Below are 17,908 nucleotides of genomic sequence, written 5' to 3'. Positions count from 1 at the left end.
ATAAACCATTCATGATAATCTAAACTAGCAATTTAACAAATAAAATGATAGAAAACACAGTAATACACATTATAAAAGGGAATTATGTTAGTATCAGTAAATTTGCAGTGTGCATCAAAGGTGTTCGTTTTAAAAGCGTAGACCTGTCAGCCAAACAATCCCGGCCCAGCCTTGTCCCGCTGCCTTGTCACATCCTGGTAGATGTCCTTCAACCTTCAAGCGCACTGTCACTCTCTTGCCTTTCAACTTCAATAAAGGCTTACTCATTTACCTCGTCTAAAGATGTTTGCGTCAAGTGGCAATCAGACACTGCTCTAAAACTGTCCAAACCTTGCTGCTGTGATTTTCCCCACACACTAGCTTTAGAACTTACTTTCATGTTAGGGAGCTTTTATGCCCCCTGAAGATAACCAGTAAGCTAAAGTTTATCAAAAATAAGCCTTTACTTCAAATGTGTGCTATTGGATGCATCGTGGATGGTTCCGTGTTTTGTTTTGTTTTTGCTGTATTCTTTTTTTCCTCATTGTCCATTTACAGTGTTTTCAGACTTATTGACACCTCCTTGTTTTTATCAATGCACAAATCATTTTGCCATATAAGAAGCCAGGGAGTGAATTTTTTTTTAGATATGCACATCACTGCTCACCGAATGAGGATTGGAGTATACTGCTCAGAATGGCTGTAGGCCAGCACTGACACATCGCGGTACCCCCTGGCACAGTGCCTGCTGCAGGATATCGGGGCTCCAGAAGTGCTGGCTCCAGCAGGAGTCATAGTTACTTGTTAAATGCATGCTTGATAAACTAAGTAATTCCAAGCGCTTCCTTTCCTCTATTCAGATCTTCTGTAAAGTCAGTTCCTTCATGACTCCTGGGGTGGCTGCGTTCTCTGGAACCTCTGTCCTCTGAGGGCCTACGCACAGCTGCAAACTTATCACTGTACCACACACTGTTAGCACCGGCAGGAAATTTCATTATCACCTAGGCTAATCCCTTCGTTTTAAAGCAAAATTTTGGTTTCCTCATATAAGGATCCATCATTTCAAGAAAATTGTTTTTATACGTGAATATTAAATACATTATTGATGAAGTAAGACAGAAATTGTATCAAAGAACTTGGAATAGTGAATGGAGGGAGCTAAGACTGGAGGTTTCCTTAATGGAAGTATCCGCGTGTGGAATGTGGTATTTTACCTTACACATAGGGGAGACGTTGAGAAGTGTGTCTGTCACTCCAGGGACTCCCAAAACGGGGAGAAGTGTTTCGAGTCTGCTGACAGACAAAACGTGAAGTAGGCAGTCCATTGTCGCTCACGGCCCACCAGCAAACGTGACCCTCTCCTCTTTCCTACAACCCCACGGACTTCCCAGGTAGCACCACCCACCTCTTCATAGTCACCAAATCCCCGAGGACTAGCCACTTCCTTTTTTTTTTCCATTTTAATAGAACATTATTTAAGACTTAAAATCCTTTCAGAAGGAGAGTAGCTTCAGTCGCTGAATGGCAGGGCCGAGCCCGGGTCAGGTGGCCTGAGTTCTGTCTGCTGACCACAGCTGGCACGGGCTGGGGTCCCAGCAGGCTGAAGCGGGCACGTTTGCCCCCCAGGGTCTTGCCCGCCGCCAGCTGGCAGCGCCTCACTTCTCGGGCCTGGTCGCCAGCCCGCCCGCGCCCATCTGCCTCGCCCAGCCCTGCGGGTCGGGTTCTTCCAGCCTGCCTCGGCCTGGGTGAGGGCTCCTGAGTAGGCGGGGCCCCTGCCCCATCTCTCCCTGCTCCGGTTCCCGCTCCATTCTGAGCCTGCTCTCATCCGTGCTCCTGTGGTGCCCGGCCATGGGTAGGTCCACCATGGGTAGGTCCACCCTTGGAAGGGGTGACCCCTTCCAAGGCCCCCTTCACCCCCAAACAGGCCCGTCCTCGAGAGCTGCCCCATCCCGCCTCGTGCCCTGGCCTCACCGTCCACTGAGGTGCTGCCCGGGGACTCACCCGCGCCCAGCCCTGCGGGAAGGCCAGGAAGACTGCAGCATTCCTTCAGTGGACTTAGAGTAACTGACCAGTTAGCACTGCATGAATGGCCAAGCCATTGGCTGGTACTTGTTGCCTCGTCATTTAAGAGTGTATCTATGACTTATTTCCTACCAGATAATAACTCACAAAATAGCTGCCTATGGTCCTATTCATCAAGAATCCAAAGGTAGTTTCGATGAGTGAAATGGTTAAGCCATTGCACATTTAAGCCAGTTGCATGAAAGCAGCAGGCAGGAGGGCAGAAGACAGTGAGCCTGGAGAGGCTCCGTTGCCAGCCGAGCACCAGCGCCCACATGGGACAGGGCTCGTCAGTGCTCAGAAAGGTCCAAAGGCAGGTGACAGGACAAGGGCGGTTTCTTCTTACAAAGCCAAGCAGTAAGAGCTCCCTCTTCCTCCCTTTCTCCCCCTGGGATACAGGGATGTATTCTTGGCAAAGGTATTCATTGTCATTATACCTTGATGAGGCAAAAATAGTCAAGCATTGTGTGTGTACTTTCCCCCCTGATTGCCCTCAGACATTGGCAATCAGCCTGGTCTTCCCTTCCCCGTAGTAGGGTGTGTGTGCATTCGCGTGCATGCATGTGTGTGTATGTAAGAGTGCGTGCATGTGATTGAGCAGTGTGTGCATGTGTGGTGGGTACATGTGCTGCACATGTGCTCATATGTGCATTGCTGCACTGTGAGTTGTGAGAGGGCAACATGTTGTGTGCCTGTGTATTGTGCATGTGCACGCACGTGTGTATGGATCTCTCCTGATATCTTAAGAGGAGTGTCTGCAGTTATTCAGTTATAACATTTTGTTCAAGCAATGGGTGTATCTTCTGTGTCCACTTGTGACCACTCTTCCCGGCTTCCTGCCTTTAGTATGTCTGTTGATTGTTACGCAAGTAGAGTATAACCAGAGTGAGTTATGCAGACATGCACTGACAGGTGAGATCACCAAGGACAGGCTTCTTCATGGCTGTCAGGTAGTGGAATACCAACATGAAGAACTCTACAATACCCCATTTTGAAATCTGCTCTTTAAAATACAAAAGATAATGACAAATATGCAGGGTTCGAATTGCATTTGCCTTCAAGAATGTGGTTGTCTTTGTGCTCCATGAAAAAATCTAGATGTGTGGTGATGTATTCATAAAAATAAGTTTGCTGGCTCGACAATATGTCCTCAAAGATTTTTACCAGGCAATTCCTTGAAAATGTGCTACAGTGCATTGTAATCCTTACACGTTTTTGTGTGGCCCTGTGTGTTTTAAGGAAAATGGAGGGACGTGTTGACTGCGCGTTTGTCAATCCGGTGTATGGGAATTGGAGTGTCCCAGAGAAAACGGAGGTAAGTGGCCATGGTGAATTGTGTTGTTTCAGAGGCACAATATGCACAAATGCGCACACACACGCGCACACACACGTCAAGTGTTGGACAAGCTTCCACATCACAAAGGAGAGGAACGTCTTGTGGAGTTGTTCCAGTCCCGGGCAGAGAGACTTTTCCATTCCAGGTCAGTTTCAATCTGCATGCAAAGTCAGTTCACTGCTGAATGGTTTTGTGGTCACTGCTCCGACTCAAAGAGAACTGACAAATCTGGAAAATATCAGCTGAACCCGCAAAGTATTCGTCAGCTCCTCAGAGGAGTTCATATTTTAGTCCAAAAGACCAAAGGGGGGCCAGTGTTCTGTGCTCTCTTCAAGTTCAGGTGTGGTAGGAAGGCTGCCCCCTCCAAAACTCAGAGGAGGGGAGGAGAAATTCAAGGGCATTACATCTTTCTTGGCCCATTTTAGCTATCCCTTGTCAGTGTAATAAGAATGAGCCTGGAGAGGAAAGGGCCAGGAAAATATCTCTTCTCTCTTTGTTAACTGGGTTACATAAGTATCCATTTGGGTAGAAAATCAGCTTAGCTCTGGCCCTTCACTCCCACTTGGAAAGTTTCCTTACATCTGATTTCAGAAACATCATATCAGATTCATTTCCTTGTAAAATCAGCATAGAGAAATCTAAACTGTGAAATTTCCCCTATTATTTTTAATAAAAATAGGCCATAAAAAGTTTTTTATGCTGTTGTATTATTGGAAATGAGAAATGAAGTGTCACAGGAGATGTTTTTGGGTTTTTTTAGCAGTTTAGGTGCCTTGGGTGATGGGATTGGAGTCTCACAGCACCCTCAGCTTTTCCTGTTGTTTGTTTCTTTGTTTTCTTCAATAATTATGTGACACACACTTTCATTAGTAGTTTCTGAAGGAATGAAAACCAAAAGTAAGATACATCCTAAAGCACAAGGATAGCAGTTTGCATGGATCCTCCAGTAAATCAAGACTTAGAATAAAAACAAAAATGGCACCTTACTCAACGATAGCAGACACACACTTAAACCAGGTGCAACCTGTCTCATTGTCAAATAGCCTGAACGTATTTTCATTTTTACTAAAGAAAAGAAATTTTCACCTTTTTAAGCTTAGCTTATCTTTTCCTATCTGAAAAGTACAAACAATACGAGGAATTAGAATGAGATGTTTTCATTTTGGGATGTTTTATGCTAATATCTTAAAACCTTATGGTACCTGAGAAGTTGCAGGGAAGTTCTGTCTCTTTTCATCTTTTGCATTCGCTGTCTGCTTCTGGCACACAAGAAAGGTCCCAATCCAGGTGCTTCAAACATGCAAAAAGATGCTTCAAAATCCCTTGCATTGTGTACGCACAATGGGGCAAAGGATGGCGCTAGAGAGCCACAGGTGTGACTTCTTTTCATGTTTCTCTTCTGCTAAAAGAAAAACAATACCTCCTTCACATTCCTTTCCCCTTTTATCAACAGTGGCTTGGAAAAGAAATTCTATCACGTCTCCTGGCCTTTGTGGTTATTTTGATTTTTATTGTCTCAGAAACAAATTGCTTTGGATTAATTACATCCAAAAAAATAAAACTCATATGTCTGGCAAAGAATTTGAACTTGATAATCCGTGTGTTAAAAAAAAAAAACAACTAATCTGCTAACTTATCAATCATTTTCTTGCTCCAAAATATAATAGAATAATAGATGTCTCTAAAATATTCTTCATAAAAACTCTTACAGGAAACCTTCCTGCTCTTCTCCAGAAATTGAGAAAATAGTGTAATGAAGCATGATAAACCCATGCCGATTTCAGCAGTTTGCTGACACGTAGCCATTCTTGTTTCCTCTGTACTGCTGCCCATTCCCCTACTCACTGGGTTATTTTTAAGCAAATCCCAGATAAAATTTAATTTAAATTACAAAGATTTCAGTTGTATCTTTAAAGGATAAGGACTTAAAAAAATCAACCTTGGGTCACAACCTAAGCGTACACCAGTCAGCCTTGGCACCATCCAACAGCCAATCCATGTGTAGTCTGCCCCAGTTGCCTTGTCGATAAAAGCAGGGGGTTTTTACTATATATTTTGAATCAAGATCCACATGAGGTATACGTAGTATATCCAGCTTGGTAGACAACTCTCTTAAGTGTCTCTTAGCCTCATTTCTGTTTTCTTCCTTGCAATTTCTTTGTTGAAGAAACAATCAGGTTGGCCTAACTTAAATGTGTTTCTCTTCTCTAGAGCTCTGCGTCCTCCTTCTCCAATCCGCTCTACGGCACGGCACCTAGAAGCGCCGAGAACATGTCGAGTCACCTCAGCTAGCAGCTTCAAGATCAAATAGAGTCCAGGATGTGTGGCGGGTAGAAAATTCCAGGCTCTAAAATCATATGGAAAGTCATCTTACACAATCATAAAAATAGAAATGATTCAAAATGGTAGTGCCATTACTACACTGAAAAATAAATTTTCATAAGAAGTCAATATATTGAATAATCTCATGGAATCAGAACTCTGTCTTTATTTTGTTTCTTAACAATTTAATAAAATGTTCTGCTGAAAACCAAGTTGCTTGTTTTCCTTTTCTTTTGATTTTACCAAAATTATTTTTTTAAATGATGATCCAAATTGCCTCAGGTATTGTATATAAAGAATTTTTTCAATGCTTATTTATGTCATACTTAAATACAAGATTAACTGACTTCAAATATAAACTAATAGGAATGGACAAATCATTGTAATCCTAATCAACATAACCATAAGTAATTTTTTCCTGCCTTTTGGGAAAATTTGGTAATTACTATTCCATGCTTACCTTCAATAATGCTCATTCTAGCACCTACCTTTATAAGATATAAAAGCAATGTTAGAATATGAGTTAAGCAATTTGGGGCTGCAAGGAACTGTGAGCTCCCGCTCCAGTGGTCAGCTAGGCTGGCCCCGGTTAGCCCACGAGTCAGGAGATGCGGGGCGTTAAGGCAGCGGGTGCCCTTGGGGTGGGTGGGGGCGTGAGCCTCAGTTTCCAGCCCCGCTGGCCAGTTGGCGCCGCAGTTGGAGGTGACGGCACACAGACCTGCGTCCTTCCTGCAGGCACGTCCCCAGCAGGATGCACTGCCCGGCCGGCACTCCCAGCAAGGAACCCTGGGCTCTCCTGCACAGCGCAGCTGCGGAGCCCAGGCTAGACCACGGAAGGGGCCAGGCCGCCCAGCCTGGGAGGCCCTTCCTGACAGGTGGGGTGGGGAATGGCCTGGGAAGCCCCTTGTCCAGGGGAGGGCGGCTGCTCGGGCAGAGTGGCCTGCAACTGGGCAGCAGGGACGGGCAGGGCAGCAGGGACGGGCAGCGCAGCCAGATGGGCGGGAGCCACATCTGCGTGAGGACCGCGCCCAGGCCGAGGTGGGTGCCAGGACAACCTAGTAGCCACCTGCTGCCCAGTCCCTGTCCCCAAGGGGCTGGAGGGAGGGAGAGGAAGGTGAAGAGTGACGACCTTGTGACCATGGGGGACACTTCCCAGCTCAAAGCACGGGTGTGAATTTCCACCACCATTCTATGAATGCTCTTTGTCAAAGTACAGAGCAGCTGAAAACTGTCATTCTCCCTTTCACCTAGTGACAACACCAGCTCCAATGTTGTCCGAGGGAATTTTTTGACCCCACTGCGGTCGGCTGAATCATGCACCCCAGCAGAAGACAAGTTGCTCCTCTTAACCCGTGGTCCTGTGGACGTGACCCACGTGTACATCAGACCTTTGAAGATGTGCTATCAGTTAAGGGGTGGACGCGTTTCTGAATAGGATTTTCAGACCACCTGAGTCAGGGGGTCTTTAGAGGTAGGCCTTCGAGGTGGAAGCCGGAAGAGGAGGAGACCAGGGGTCAGAGGAAGCCACGGCGGAGGGAGGGTGCTAGGGTCACACGCTGCCAACGCTGGGGGAAAGCCCGGCCCTTCTCTGATGCTTCGTCTGGGGACTTCTGGCCTCTAAAACTATGAGCCAGTAAGTGCTGGTGGTGCAAGACAACCTGCTGTGCGGTATTTGTCCGAGCAAAAACCAGGGAAAACTCATATGACTGTATTAGTCAGCAAAAGGGGTGCCAAGGCAAAGTACCAGAATTCGTTGGCTTTTATAAAGGGTGTTTATCTGGGGTAAAATCTTACAGTTACAAGGCTCTAAAGAGTCCAGCTCAAGGCTGCTTCCTCACCTAAGTCAGTTGCCACGTGTTGAAGCAACATGGCGGGCAGTCTGTGAGAGGGTTCAGGCTTCTCTCAGCTACAGGCCGACATAGGGCTCGTTTCTTTCCGGGTTTCCCAGGGCTGCAGGATGAAAGTTCTCTCCACTTCCAAGTCTGTGGAGCTCGCTCTCTCTCCATTTGTCCTCTTGTGTTAGTGTCCGCTTATGTTAGCCTACCAAGGGTCCCGCCTGAGTCATGTCCTACTGATGTGGCCGAATCAAAGCCCTAATCTTAACACAGTTTAATCAAAGACTTCTCAGCTGAATCTATCAATAATACAATCAAAGGGTGCCATACCCAGAGGAGCAGGCCAGTTTACAAGCATAATCTCTTGTTTGGGGATTAATATATAATCTCAAACTGCCACAACAACCTATGAAAAACCTTTGTAAAAAATACAGGGTTTTAAGTAGCCATCTCAGTGTTAAACTAATATCGGCTCTGTGATTCTGAATATTGCTGTGCTCTTTCATAACCCGACTTGCCAAATGCTTTGCATTTAATTGGTAAGGTGCCTAGGAATCCAATGCGAGGGTGAATATCCAAAGCAAGTAATCATTAAGCTCAAGATTTCTGTTCTTTAAATAATTATTTACAAGTGGAAAGTCAACCCTTTCTATAAGCACATACTTGGTGAAGTTTCAACGAAACTAGGTGCATGCTATAGCTTGAATGAAGGATCTACAAACTAAAAATCAGTGAAATGCATGCAAAAATAAAGAAATGATTATAATACTTAAGTACCCACTTGCAAATTTATACTGGTGGCTATCATTAAATATTCTGAGACTGTAAAGTTCTCTAAAGAATGTGGAAGCAATAATGAAGAGTGCTGTATTTATAATTTGCTTAATATCAGTTTATATGTTAGGCCAGGTTCTGGTCCTTATAGAGAAAAATTTTCTTGGAGTCTCAGAATGTTTGTCCAAGGCTGCACTACTAAGAAATGAGCTCAGGAAATTGGCACGATCATCTGCAGTTAGTATAAAATAATTTTGAACTTTTGAAAGAAACACCAACAGAGTAGATGAGAAATAATAAACTTGATTCTTCTTTCCACATTTTTATAACAGATACTAAGAGAGCCACTTAACCTATTACTAACAATAAACATGGTTAAAAAAATTATTATGGAAGAATTAGACTTGCCTTTAGTTTATTGAGCAAGTATTTGTAAGTAATACTGACAGTGGGAAAAGCGAGAGGAGACCCTGAATAATGCAGATGTATAAACCGTGAGCTCTGCCCAAATGGAAACGCTAACTTTCCTTAGGTGCTGGCTGCAGAATTCTCTATATTGTTAGCTCTCCAGTTTTTTAAGTATGTACGTATAAAAAAAGAAATTAATAAAACAGAAAACATATAAAAAAGAAGAGGACCAAGAAAACAAAAATGTTGTTTCTTTCAAAAGGATAATAAACCGATGATGAAACAAATCAAGGAAAAAAAGGACAAAAATAACCAATGACTGTTGGAAGGGGAAAAGAAGTAATCACCACAGACCTTACAAAAAGGAAAAGCATAACGAGGCTATTATTTTTTAAAATTTAACAACAAAAATCATCAAAATTTAGGGGAAATACATTCCTAGAAAATTTTCTAAGAAGAAACAGAAGGCCTAATGATCTGATAACAAAAACAGTCATTGGTCTGTACTTACTGTCCTTCCTTCAAACAAAACCCCAGGTTCAGAAGATCCACTAGCAAATTCTAGAATATATTTAAGAAATAAATAATGTCAAACTTTCAGAAGCACTACCAGAGAACAAGAAAAGAAGTAACACTTCTCAACACATTTTCTTAGGGCAACATGACTTGGATACAAAACCTGACAAAGACATTACATGAAAGGGAAAATTTAGGGAAATGGACTTGGCCCAGTGGTTAGGGCATCCGTCTACCACATGGGAGGTCCGCGGTTCAAACCCCAGGCCTCCTTGACCCGTGTGGAGCTGGCCCATGAGCAGTGCTGATGCGCGCAAGGAGCACCGCTCCCGTGCAAGGAGTACACCCGTAAGGAGAGCCGCCCAGCACGAAAGAGAGCCCAGCCTGCCCAGGAATGGCACCGCCCACACTTCCCTTGCCCCTGACGACAATAGAAGCGGACAAAGAAACAAGACGCAGCAAATAGACACAGAGAACAGATGGGGGAGGGGGGTATAATTAAATAAATAAATAAATAAATATTTAACAAAAAAAAGAAAGGGAAAATTTAAGCCAACTTTACTCGTTAACTGGATGTGAGTTACTAAATATATAAGCCATACGAAATATTACTGTGTTCCTGTTTGTCCCCTGAATATAAGTTCAATTTAACTTTAAAAATCAATCAATGTAACTCCACAGCTCACCAAAATAAGAAAATAAACGCTGATAATCATCTCAATAGAAGCATTAAAATGTTTAGTAAAATTCAACACATGCTCAGAATAAAAATATCTTAGAAAACTAAGAAGAGAAAGGAATCTATTAAATGTGATAAAAGGTACTACAAAAACTCACATCTGTAATGGTGATATGTTGAAACTTTCTTTGGATATTGGGAATGAGACAAGAATACCCACTGTTACCACTTCTTTCAAAGTATTTCAATTTTGTACGGAGGCCCCAGCTGGAAAATAAAATAGAAACGAAAAGTGCCAGAACCCAAAAGGAAAAATAATGAGCCATCATTTATAGATGGTATGAAAACTTAAATTAATAAAATTAATAACTGAGTTTAACAAGCTTCCTAAATGTACAAGTTCAAGTGATTTTCTATATATCACAATCAGAAAATAATTTTTTTAAAGAAACTTTATAATAGATAAAAAATAAGCATATTGGAATAAATCTAGCAAAAAAACATAAATGATCTAAAATATTACTGAGATATTAAAGGTGTATATAAATGGAGAGATATACAAACCCAATTTTCCCCAAATTGATCTGCAAAGTCAACAAAGTCCTTACCAAATACGTACTACTTTTTATAAGACCCGAGGAGCTGACTCTAAAGTTTATGTGGAAATGCAATGGGCCAAAAATAGCTAAGAAGCTCTTGAAGAACATGGTATGAGAACTTTGCTATTGGTTACTATATATGAAGTTAAAATAATCCGTGCATTGGGATATTGGCATAAAGATGGACAAATTGATCAATGAGACAGTCGAGACCCCAGAAACAAAACTCTGAGTACCTGATTGGCAACAAAGGTGGCACTGTACGACCACGTAGACAAGAGGGCATTTTCGAGGATGGGCTGAAAATGCTTAGTTCCACATGAAAAATAAGTAGTCTGGCTTCAACCCTATACTCTCAATTCTGAATTAAACGTCTCCAGCTCCAAGGGGGGCCACTAGACTCTCTTTGGGAATTTATGGAGCTGGCAAAGTCAGGGGAGCTGGGAAGTGGTCAGACGGAAGGGGTTGGGAGCGGCGCCTGATGGACCTGGGTGCAACCTTGTCCCTGCTACTCCCACACGCAGAGAGGCTGCTGCGATGCCGGCACAGGCGCGGGTTGTTGCCCTTTTTCTTTGGATGCTGTGAGGTCGCTAGTCCCTCCCAATAGGCGCCTTCTGCATGTTTCCTTTGGTCAGGTCAGTTTCTGTTGTCAACAACCACAGAAAACAAACTCAGTCTAAATCAGTGCCATTCGCTGGCATTGCACATGTATTTGGTCATTGTTAGCTCAGGGATGAGAAGTGTAAGAAGTACATTGAGAATTGCCTGAGAATCTTGTAGAATAAGAAGGCATAGGCCAGGGCCAATTCCCAGCAACCTGTGGCTGCAGAACAAGAGTAGTTAGAACAACGATGCTTTCCGGTTTGTGGTAATTCCTTCCCACTCTTCCACAGGCATCTCATTCTACTATTGTCCATTAATAGATATTAATGGCAATCGATTGAAGTTAACTTTTGCAGAAAAAAATTATGAAAATAATGTAAAAAATATTATTATCTGGCTGAATTTTCAGAAAGTATTTTGTGATATAAGAATTGACTATATGGGCAATCTTAAAAATAAAGCTCATGGAAGATTAACACTGAGTTAGCAAAGTTATTAAAACTGCATTGGAATAAAGTAGAGACAACCCCAGGTATTGGTTCTTCTGAGGGCTGCAGAGACCCACAGGTTCTATGGTCATGGCAGATGGATTGCACTGCCATGTCAGTTGGCCCTACTTTGGAGTTTGTGTTTCTGTGTGATGGAGCTGGACTCAGATTTGATCTTTGTCCACAAGTCTCTCCTGTTACTTTTACTGGAACTGTAGTTGGTGCTGGGGTTTAATATATACCCAGGGGACCTGAATCTCTGGACTGACCATGTGATAGCCAGGCCCTGAGCCTCAACAGACTTGTAGCTCCTACACTCTGGTTTATTGGACTTACCCCACTCAGTTAACATGGAGGTGAAGAAGGTCAACCACCACACCAGGGAGCCAAGAGTGCCTACAACTGAAAGCAGGAGGATTGCTCCAGCAATTCTTGATATAGATGTGGAGCGGACACAGGCATTCTAAGGTCCACAGGATGGAGGAATAGAGTATGGATTAGAGTGGACTTACTGATATTCTATTCATGAAATATTGTGATTAGTAATTGAAGAATATGTGGCATTGGTGCAGAGAAAGTGGCCATGGTGGCTGCTGGGGGTAGGGAGTGGGAGGAAGAGATGTGCTGTGGGGGCATTTTTGGGGGTTGGAGTTGTCTTGGGTGGTGCTGCAGGGACAGTTACCGGACATTGTATGTCCTCCCATGGCCCACTGGGTGGACTGTGGGAGAGTGTGGGCTATGGTGTGGACCATTGACCATGAGGTGCAGTGGTACTCAGAGATGTATTCACCAAATGCAATGAATGTCTCATGATGATGGAGGAGGCTGTTGTTATGGGGGGAGGAGTGGGGGAAGGGGGTTGGGGGGTATTTGGGGACCTCATTTTTTTTAATGTAACATTAAAAAAATAAATAAAGACAAAAAAAGAAACAACTGCGTTTGAAATAAAACATGGCAATCACAATAAACTTTTATTTGCGAAAATTTTTCATAGATTTGATCTAATAGAACTCGACAATCCCAATTCCCCTTCACTTTGACTTTCCTAATAAATATTCTGCGATGAGTAACTTGGTGATATGTTACTCCTTACAAATGATTTTACATTTCTTACTTTTGTTTCAGGTGCAAAGGTATAAAGTAATGAGCTGTATTAAACTCAGAAACAGATTTTTGAAAAGGTCTCAATATTTTTCATTATTAATTTGCTTATAGCAACAATTTACAAGAAGGAGAGGATATTTAATGCCAAATTAAAGCAGACTTATGATGGAACTCAATATTATAACTGCATTAATATCAAAAATGATAATTTATTATGTCAGCATGCCTGAAAATTAGTAATGATTTCCCAGCTGTGGTAAGAAGGAAATGTATTCATTTAAATGACATTAATTCATCCAGAAAGGTTAGCAGCACACTCAGGTTGATGTATATTCTATCCTATGCACATAGCCAGGCATTTCGTTCATATGGAAAGAAAGGGACATTCCTGTATTCTAGGTAGGACAGCATCCAAGAGGGACAGCTCTACTGATAAACTGCTGATGGAAGCCTAGATTCTCAAGGAATACAGGTACATATTCCTATACGCATACACACATCACACACACCACAGACACAGGCATAAATCCCTTCTTCTGAGTCTTGAGTCTATTCCAGATTTATTAGGACAGGGTCATCTTAGCTGGCAAGCGCAGGAGCCCTCTCTGCACACCTGCAGAGGCCAGCCAAGAAAGGGCCACGCCTCGTGGTCAAATGCCCAGGTGGCCTCCTCCATGCGTACTTGGTGCTTGGGTTCAGGGAGCGCTGCTGTTCTGGAAGGCCAACCATGGCAGGCCGGAGGCAGATCCAAACCCACATGCAAGTAACATTGAGAAAACGATGGAGAAAAAAAAATGTAAGAGCAACTTCTCACAAGATGATTCTCAATAATGTGTCAAGTAGAAAACCTACGGTTTCTGCAGTGCCTATAAAGTTACAAACCACCCCAACTCCTCATTTTTTCAATAAATTTGTACATCTTTCTATAAAATGAATTCCCTTACAAAATTTTTATTAGAAAAATACTTTGGAATTTCACTTTTTGAAGGACATGATCATAATCAGCAATATTCTTGTCTTATATATGATTAAATAGAATAAAATATTTAACATTTTCATTTAAAACTTTTAAGTCTTGGCAGAAGGAAACAGTGTAGCATAGCCTGTACGCTATGCATGGAATTAAGGAACACTGGACATGTGCCAAGTTAGATTTTTGTGACCCAGGCATTTCTGAGAACAAATTTCAAGATTAAGAGGATACCTACCCAGCAGCTACCCAGTTTGTGGTCCCCTGAAGATACTGGCATTTTTTCCACACTTAAACTGCTTGTCACATTTCTAGTTAAAAAGCCTCCCATCTCAGTGTTTGGTATTATACATTTAAATGCTTGGTCGTATTGCTACGGTAATTAAAACCAATTCTTTGACGTGGAATTACTCATTGCATGTGGCTTACATTACCAGAAGAACCCCCTACCGTGCTGACGAGGCACATGCAAGTGAGAGGAGCTGGCTTTCCCAGGGAAACCTAGCCAAGAGCAGTTATCTCTATTGATGTTGCAGAGAAGGCTTGGCCAATAGGCACTCCCTGATTCGACACAATTCAGCTTGGCCTTCTATGATGGACACATAATAAAGACTTTGTAGCTGTTCCTCTCGGTCACTCTGTATCATGTTCTGGCTCAAAGACAATGCGCAGGTGGCCACTTTAATGTGTTTGGAGACAGAGCTGCAAAGCTAACCTGGGGAAAGGAAGATTTCAGGACACCAGCCTCCTGGCTGCTTATTCCCTTACATCCAGGCAGAGCAAAAAACCACCACCAAGCCAGAGGCCAGCCAGAACAGGAGCCAATGAAGGCAATTAAGCTTTTAAAGCAATCAGAACACAAAAAGTCAGCTCTCTGATACACTCCAAAAAAAATAGGAGTTTTCTGGTTATATGACTTTTTTTTCATTGTGAGGTAGGGAGTGACACTTTGAGAGATTTTTTGCATCCTAAATCCATAATTTGTTTTAGTTTTCCATCTTACATAGCAAACAACACTCCCACTTTGTTGATGGTAAAACTATAAAGGGGCAGTTTAGGAGGCAGAATGGGGGAACAGAAAATAACAAAAATGTCCTAAGCGCCTTATGTTTATGCAAAAAAAGAGAAAGGAATAAAAAGAGGAGAAATGTAAATTAACTCCAAGTTTCTAGTAGATGCTGATATAATTAACTGATGCAGGGAAGTAAGAGAGAGAACCTGATCTGGGAAGAAAAATAATAGTTCAGATTTAAACACATTAAATTTGAGAAATCTGGACATAAGATTCTAGTAAATAGTAAGACGTAAGGGTCTGTGGCTCCAGACCAACGTGAACGTCAAAGTGGATAGGACTGGGTGTGCTTCCAGTTCTGTGAATACATTATTTTAATTTCATCTAAAAAACGAAGATAATTCTGGCTACCTCATGGAGTTAGTGGAAATTAGGCGAGATGTGCAGAGCATCTCAGTCAACAACAGCTATGATTCTTTGGTATTTTCCGGTCATTATGCATTATTGGGAATGAATGAAGTCACCCAGAGAGATTATACAATGTATCTGAAGATGAGTCCAAAGAATTGCCCCAAGGTTCACTTTGGTGAGTTAAGAAAACACTTCAACTTTAGCTCAAGTTGGGCACTTTGAGGGAAGCAAAGCAGGAGGAAAGCTCAACAGAATTTGAAGTTTGTGGGATATTTTGCATGTTTCCAAGTGCCTTCCGTGTATCACCTCATGAAATGCTCAAGCCCATCATTTGAAGTACGTGTTATCACCCCAGTTTTAAAAGGTTTACAGCTTGCTGGCCTTAGGTCAAACCCAAAGTCCAGTTACAGAATTGACTTGCTCATCTGGCCTCAGCTTCTGAGGCTGCAGCTGTCACACCAAAACCTGCCACTCAGGGGAAACCGCCATCCACCTGCTCCAGAGCCCGTTGTGATGTGAACTACTCCATGAAACCCTGCGTTTGGAGGCAGCTCTGGTACACATGCTTTTTGACCCCAAAAGTTCCTTGGTCATTCATCATGCCCATTAGAAAAGTGTCTCTAAGAAGGAAGGAGACAATGGGTCAAGACCTACAAATTGAGGCGTTGAACGCTCAATTCAATCAGATAATGTGAGATATAGACGTGGCGATAGATGAGGGGGAGATAGAAATACACAGAGACGAGATGGAAAACTTGGTTAGTGCTGTTTGAAGAGGGTTGTTGCATAGGAACAGGATTGTGTGCTCAAGTCCACGAGACAGTCCTTGAAAACTTGCTCCTACAGTGATATTACTCACTAAAACATGAGACGTCAGTTTCACCATCTGTAAAATGGAGTTTGTTTTTCACCTGAGTGTCATTTGGTAGGTGGTTTTCTTTCAGGAACACTGAAGCTTTCAAAACATGCCACTTTTGCTATGATAAGAACACGTATTCCCCAAGCTAGGTTCTATTTCACGCTAATCTTCCAAGAATGCAATTTTGTTCAGGCCCATAGCTGCTGCAGTCCATAAAAAATAACAGCAGTGGATCTGGACTTCATCTAAAAGGTATAATTACACAGTAAATGAGCCAGTTTATGCTGTACATCTGCAGCAGAGAGTTGTAATTAATCAAAGAATGGGTAAGTGTAAAAATATTAAGTATGATGATAAACATGCGCTGTCAATTTCTCCCCTTCCACAAAACGAGAAAACATCTCAAAATTGAGTAAATTAATTCAAAGATTTATATGAAAGAAAACTTTGACTCTTCAGAGTGTTTATATAAATAACTCCCAAAAGAATTGAATCTTGGCAAATCTTTATTGGCAGGAGCAAAGGAATTACATTTTATCGTGATGGAGAGAATAGAAAAAGAAGAGAGAGACTCGTTGGGGAGTTTCAGACTAGCCATTCCACGTAAGGAAAAGGCAAATGATCAAATACAGTGCTAGCGTTCTGTGTCTCTCAAGCCATAGGAAAACATGTAAGGTAGGCAAAAGATTATAGGAAGAACATGCTGAAAGAAGTGCCGTGATTATGTTCATCTTCCAAGGGGCACAGGTGAACCAAAAAGGTGTAATCTTACTGATAAAACTGGATTATCTCTGGCATCTGGAAAGAAAAAGAATCTGATCCAATGTACAATTTTGGGGCACCTAGAGCATTAGCTGCATGGACGCTTGGCACTAGAAAAGCAGAAGTGAGGAGTACTTGGTCCCTGCCCTTGATACAGGAAGAATCCACCCAGGTGTGAAAGCAAAACAACTACAAGAACAAAACAGTACCAGGAATAAATAGCAATAGTATTCTACTATCAGTAATACTGAAGTACCATGAGTACATAGTCACAGTGTTTTAGTATTAGTAATACCAATGAAATATGAATAAGTAGTATTAATATTTAGTATTGTAATATCAATGTAATATGAGTAAGTATATTAAATAATATTATTATACTAAATAATAAATAGTATTTAGTGTTGGTAAAACTAATGTAATATAAATTCATTATTATCAGTACACAGAAAAATAAGTGCTTAATGCTTTAGCCAAGAGGAAGCAGAACGATGGGATAACAGCTAGCCTCTCAGATGAAGGGACACCAGGCTGGCATTTGACAAATGAAGAGGTGTCTCCAGGTAGACTGGGGAAAACATGGACACTTCTAGATCCTTCACAGTCCATAGACACACTGACTCGCTGACTCAAATGTCTAATCAAACATATTAAAAATGTTCTGACTTAAAGGATAATTTATAAATTATGAGTAACCATATCAGTTGAGTTGCCTTTGACAAGAGGACAGGCTAGTCCTCTTTTCCTCCCCCTCATTTGGCCCCTTGAAAGCTTGGGAGTTCTCCAGAGGCAATGTTCTGAGTCTCTGCCACCGGAGACAGAGGCTATAAGGGAACTCAAAACAGTGAGTTAGATCCACACATATCCAGACACAGAGAGCCAGGTCCACAGAGACCAGGGTGGAAGGCAAGCCACTGAAGAGCACTACATACAAAAGGGCCCTGGGGGAATAGAATAAAGAGGAAAAACTTCAGCAGAATGGTGCCACCCAAGGGGTGCACTCGCTCAAACTAGTTATGTCTGTGGGATCCCCTAAATGGAAAATAGACTTTTCTGGGGTGGCCTGCCTTTCTGAATTGACCCTATCTGGTCTCCCAGAGAAACAGGGAAGTAACTGAGGCAGAAAAACCTCTCAGAGAAAAAAAAGGGAGGGGTTACACATAACTGCTCTAAGATGGGGGGGAGGGATC

General features: G+C 42.3%; 1 protein-coding gene across 3 annotated transcripts in view; it reads left to right on the top strand.

Annotated features, from left to right (window-relative positions):
- The window catches only part of MALRD1 (MAM and LDL receptor class A domain containing 1), a 688,615-nt gene extending 682,709 nt beyond the window's left edge, over window positions 1-5,906 (top strand). For 2 of the 3 annotated variants that reach the window (XM_058297890.1, XM_058297888.1), the window contains 2 exons: window positions 3,388-3,521; window positions 5,588-5,906. In XM_058297890.1, the coding sequence (XP_058153873.1) occupies window positions 3,388-3,521; window positions 5,588-5,634 (181 nt within the window). In that variant the 3' untranslated portion in view covers window positions 5,635-5,906. Of the gene's footprint in view, window positions 1-3,279; window positions 3,356-3,387; window positions 3,522-5,587 lie in introns of all 3 variants that reach the window. The other variant, XM_058297889.1, reaches the window with a different exon arrangement.
- The last annotated feature ends 12,002 nt before the right edge of the window (window positions 5,907-17,908 follow it).

This window comes from Dasypus novemcinctus, chromosome 5 (genome assembly GCF_030445035.2).
Source record: "Dasypus novemcinctus isolate mDasNov1 chromosome 5, mDasNov1.1.hap2, whole genome shotgun sequence".
NCBI classification, from domain to species: domain Eukaryota; kingdom Metazoa; phylum Chordata; class Mammalia; order Cingulata; family Dasypodidae; genus Dasypus; species Dasypus novemcinctus.
The sequence above is the reverse complement of the archived record's forward strand: the minus strand, read 5'-3'. Positions and strand labels throughout refer to the sequence as shown.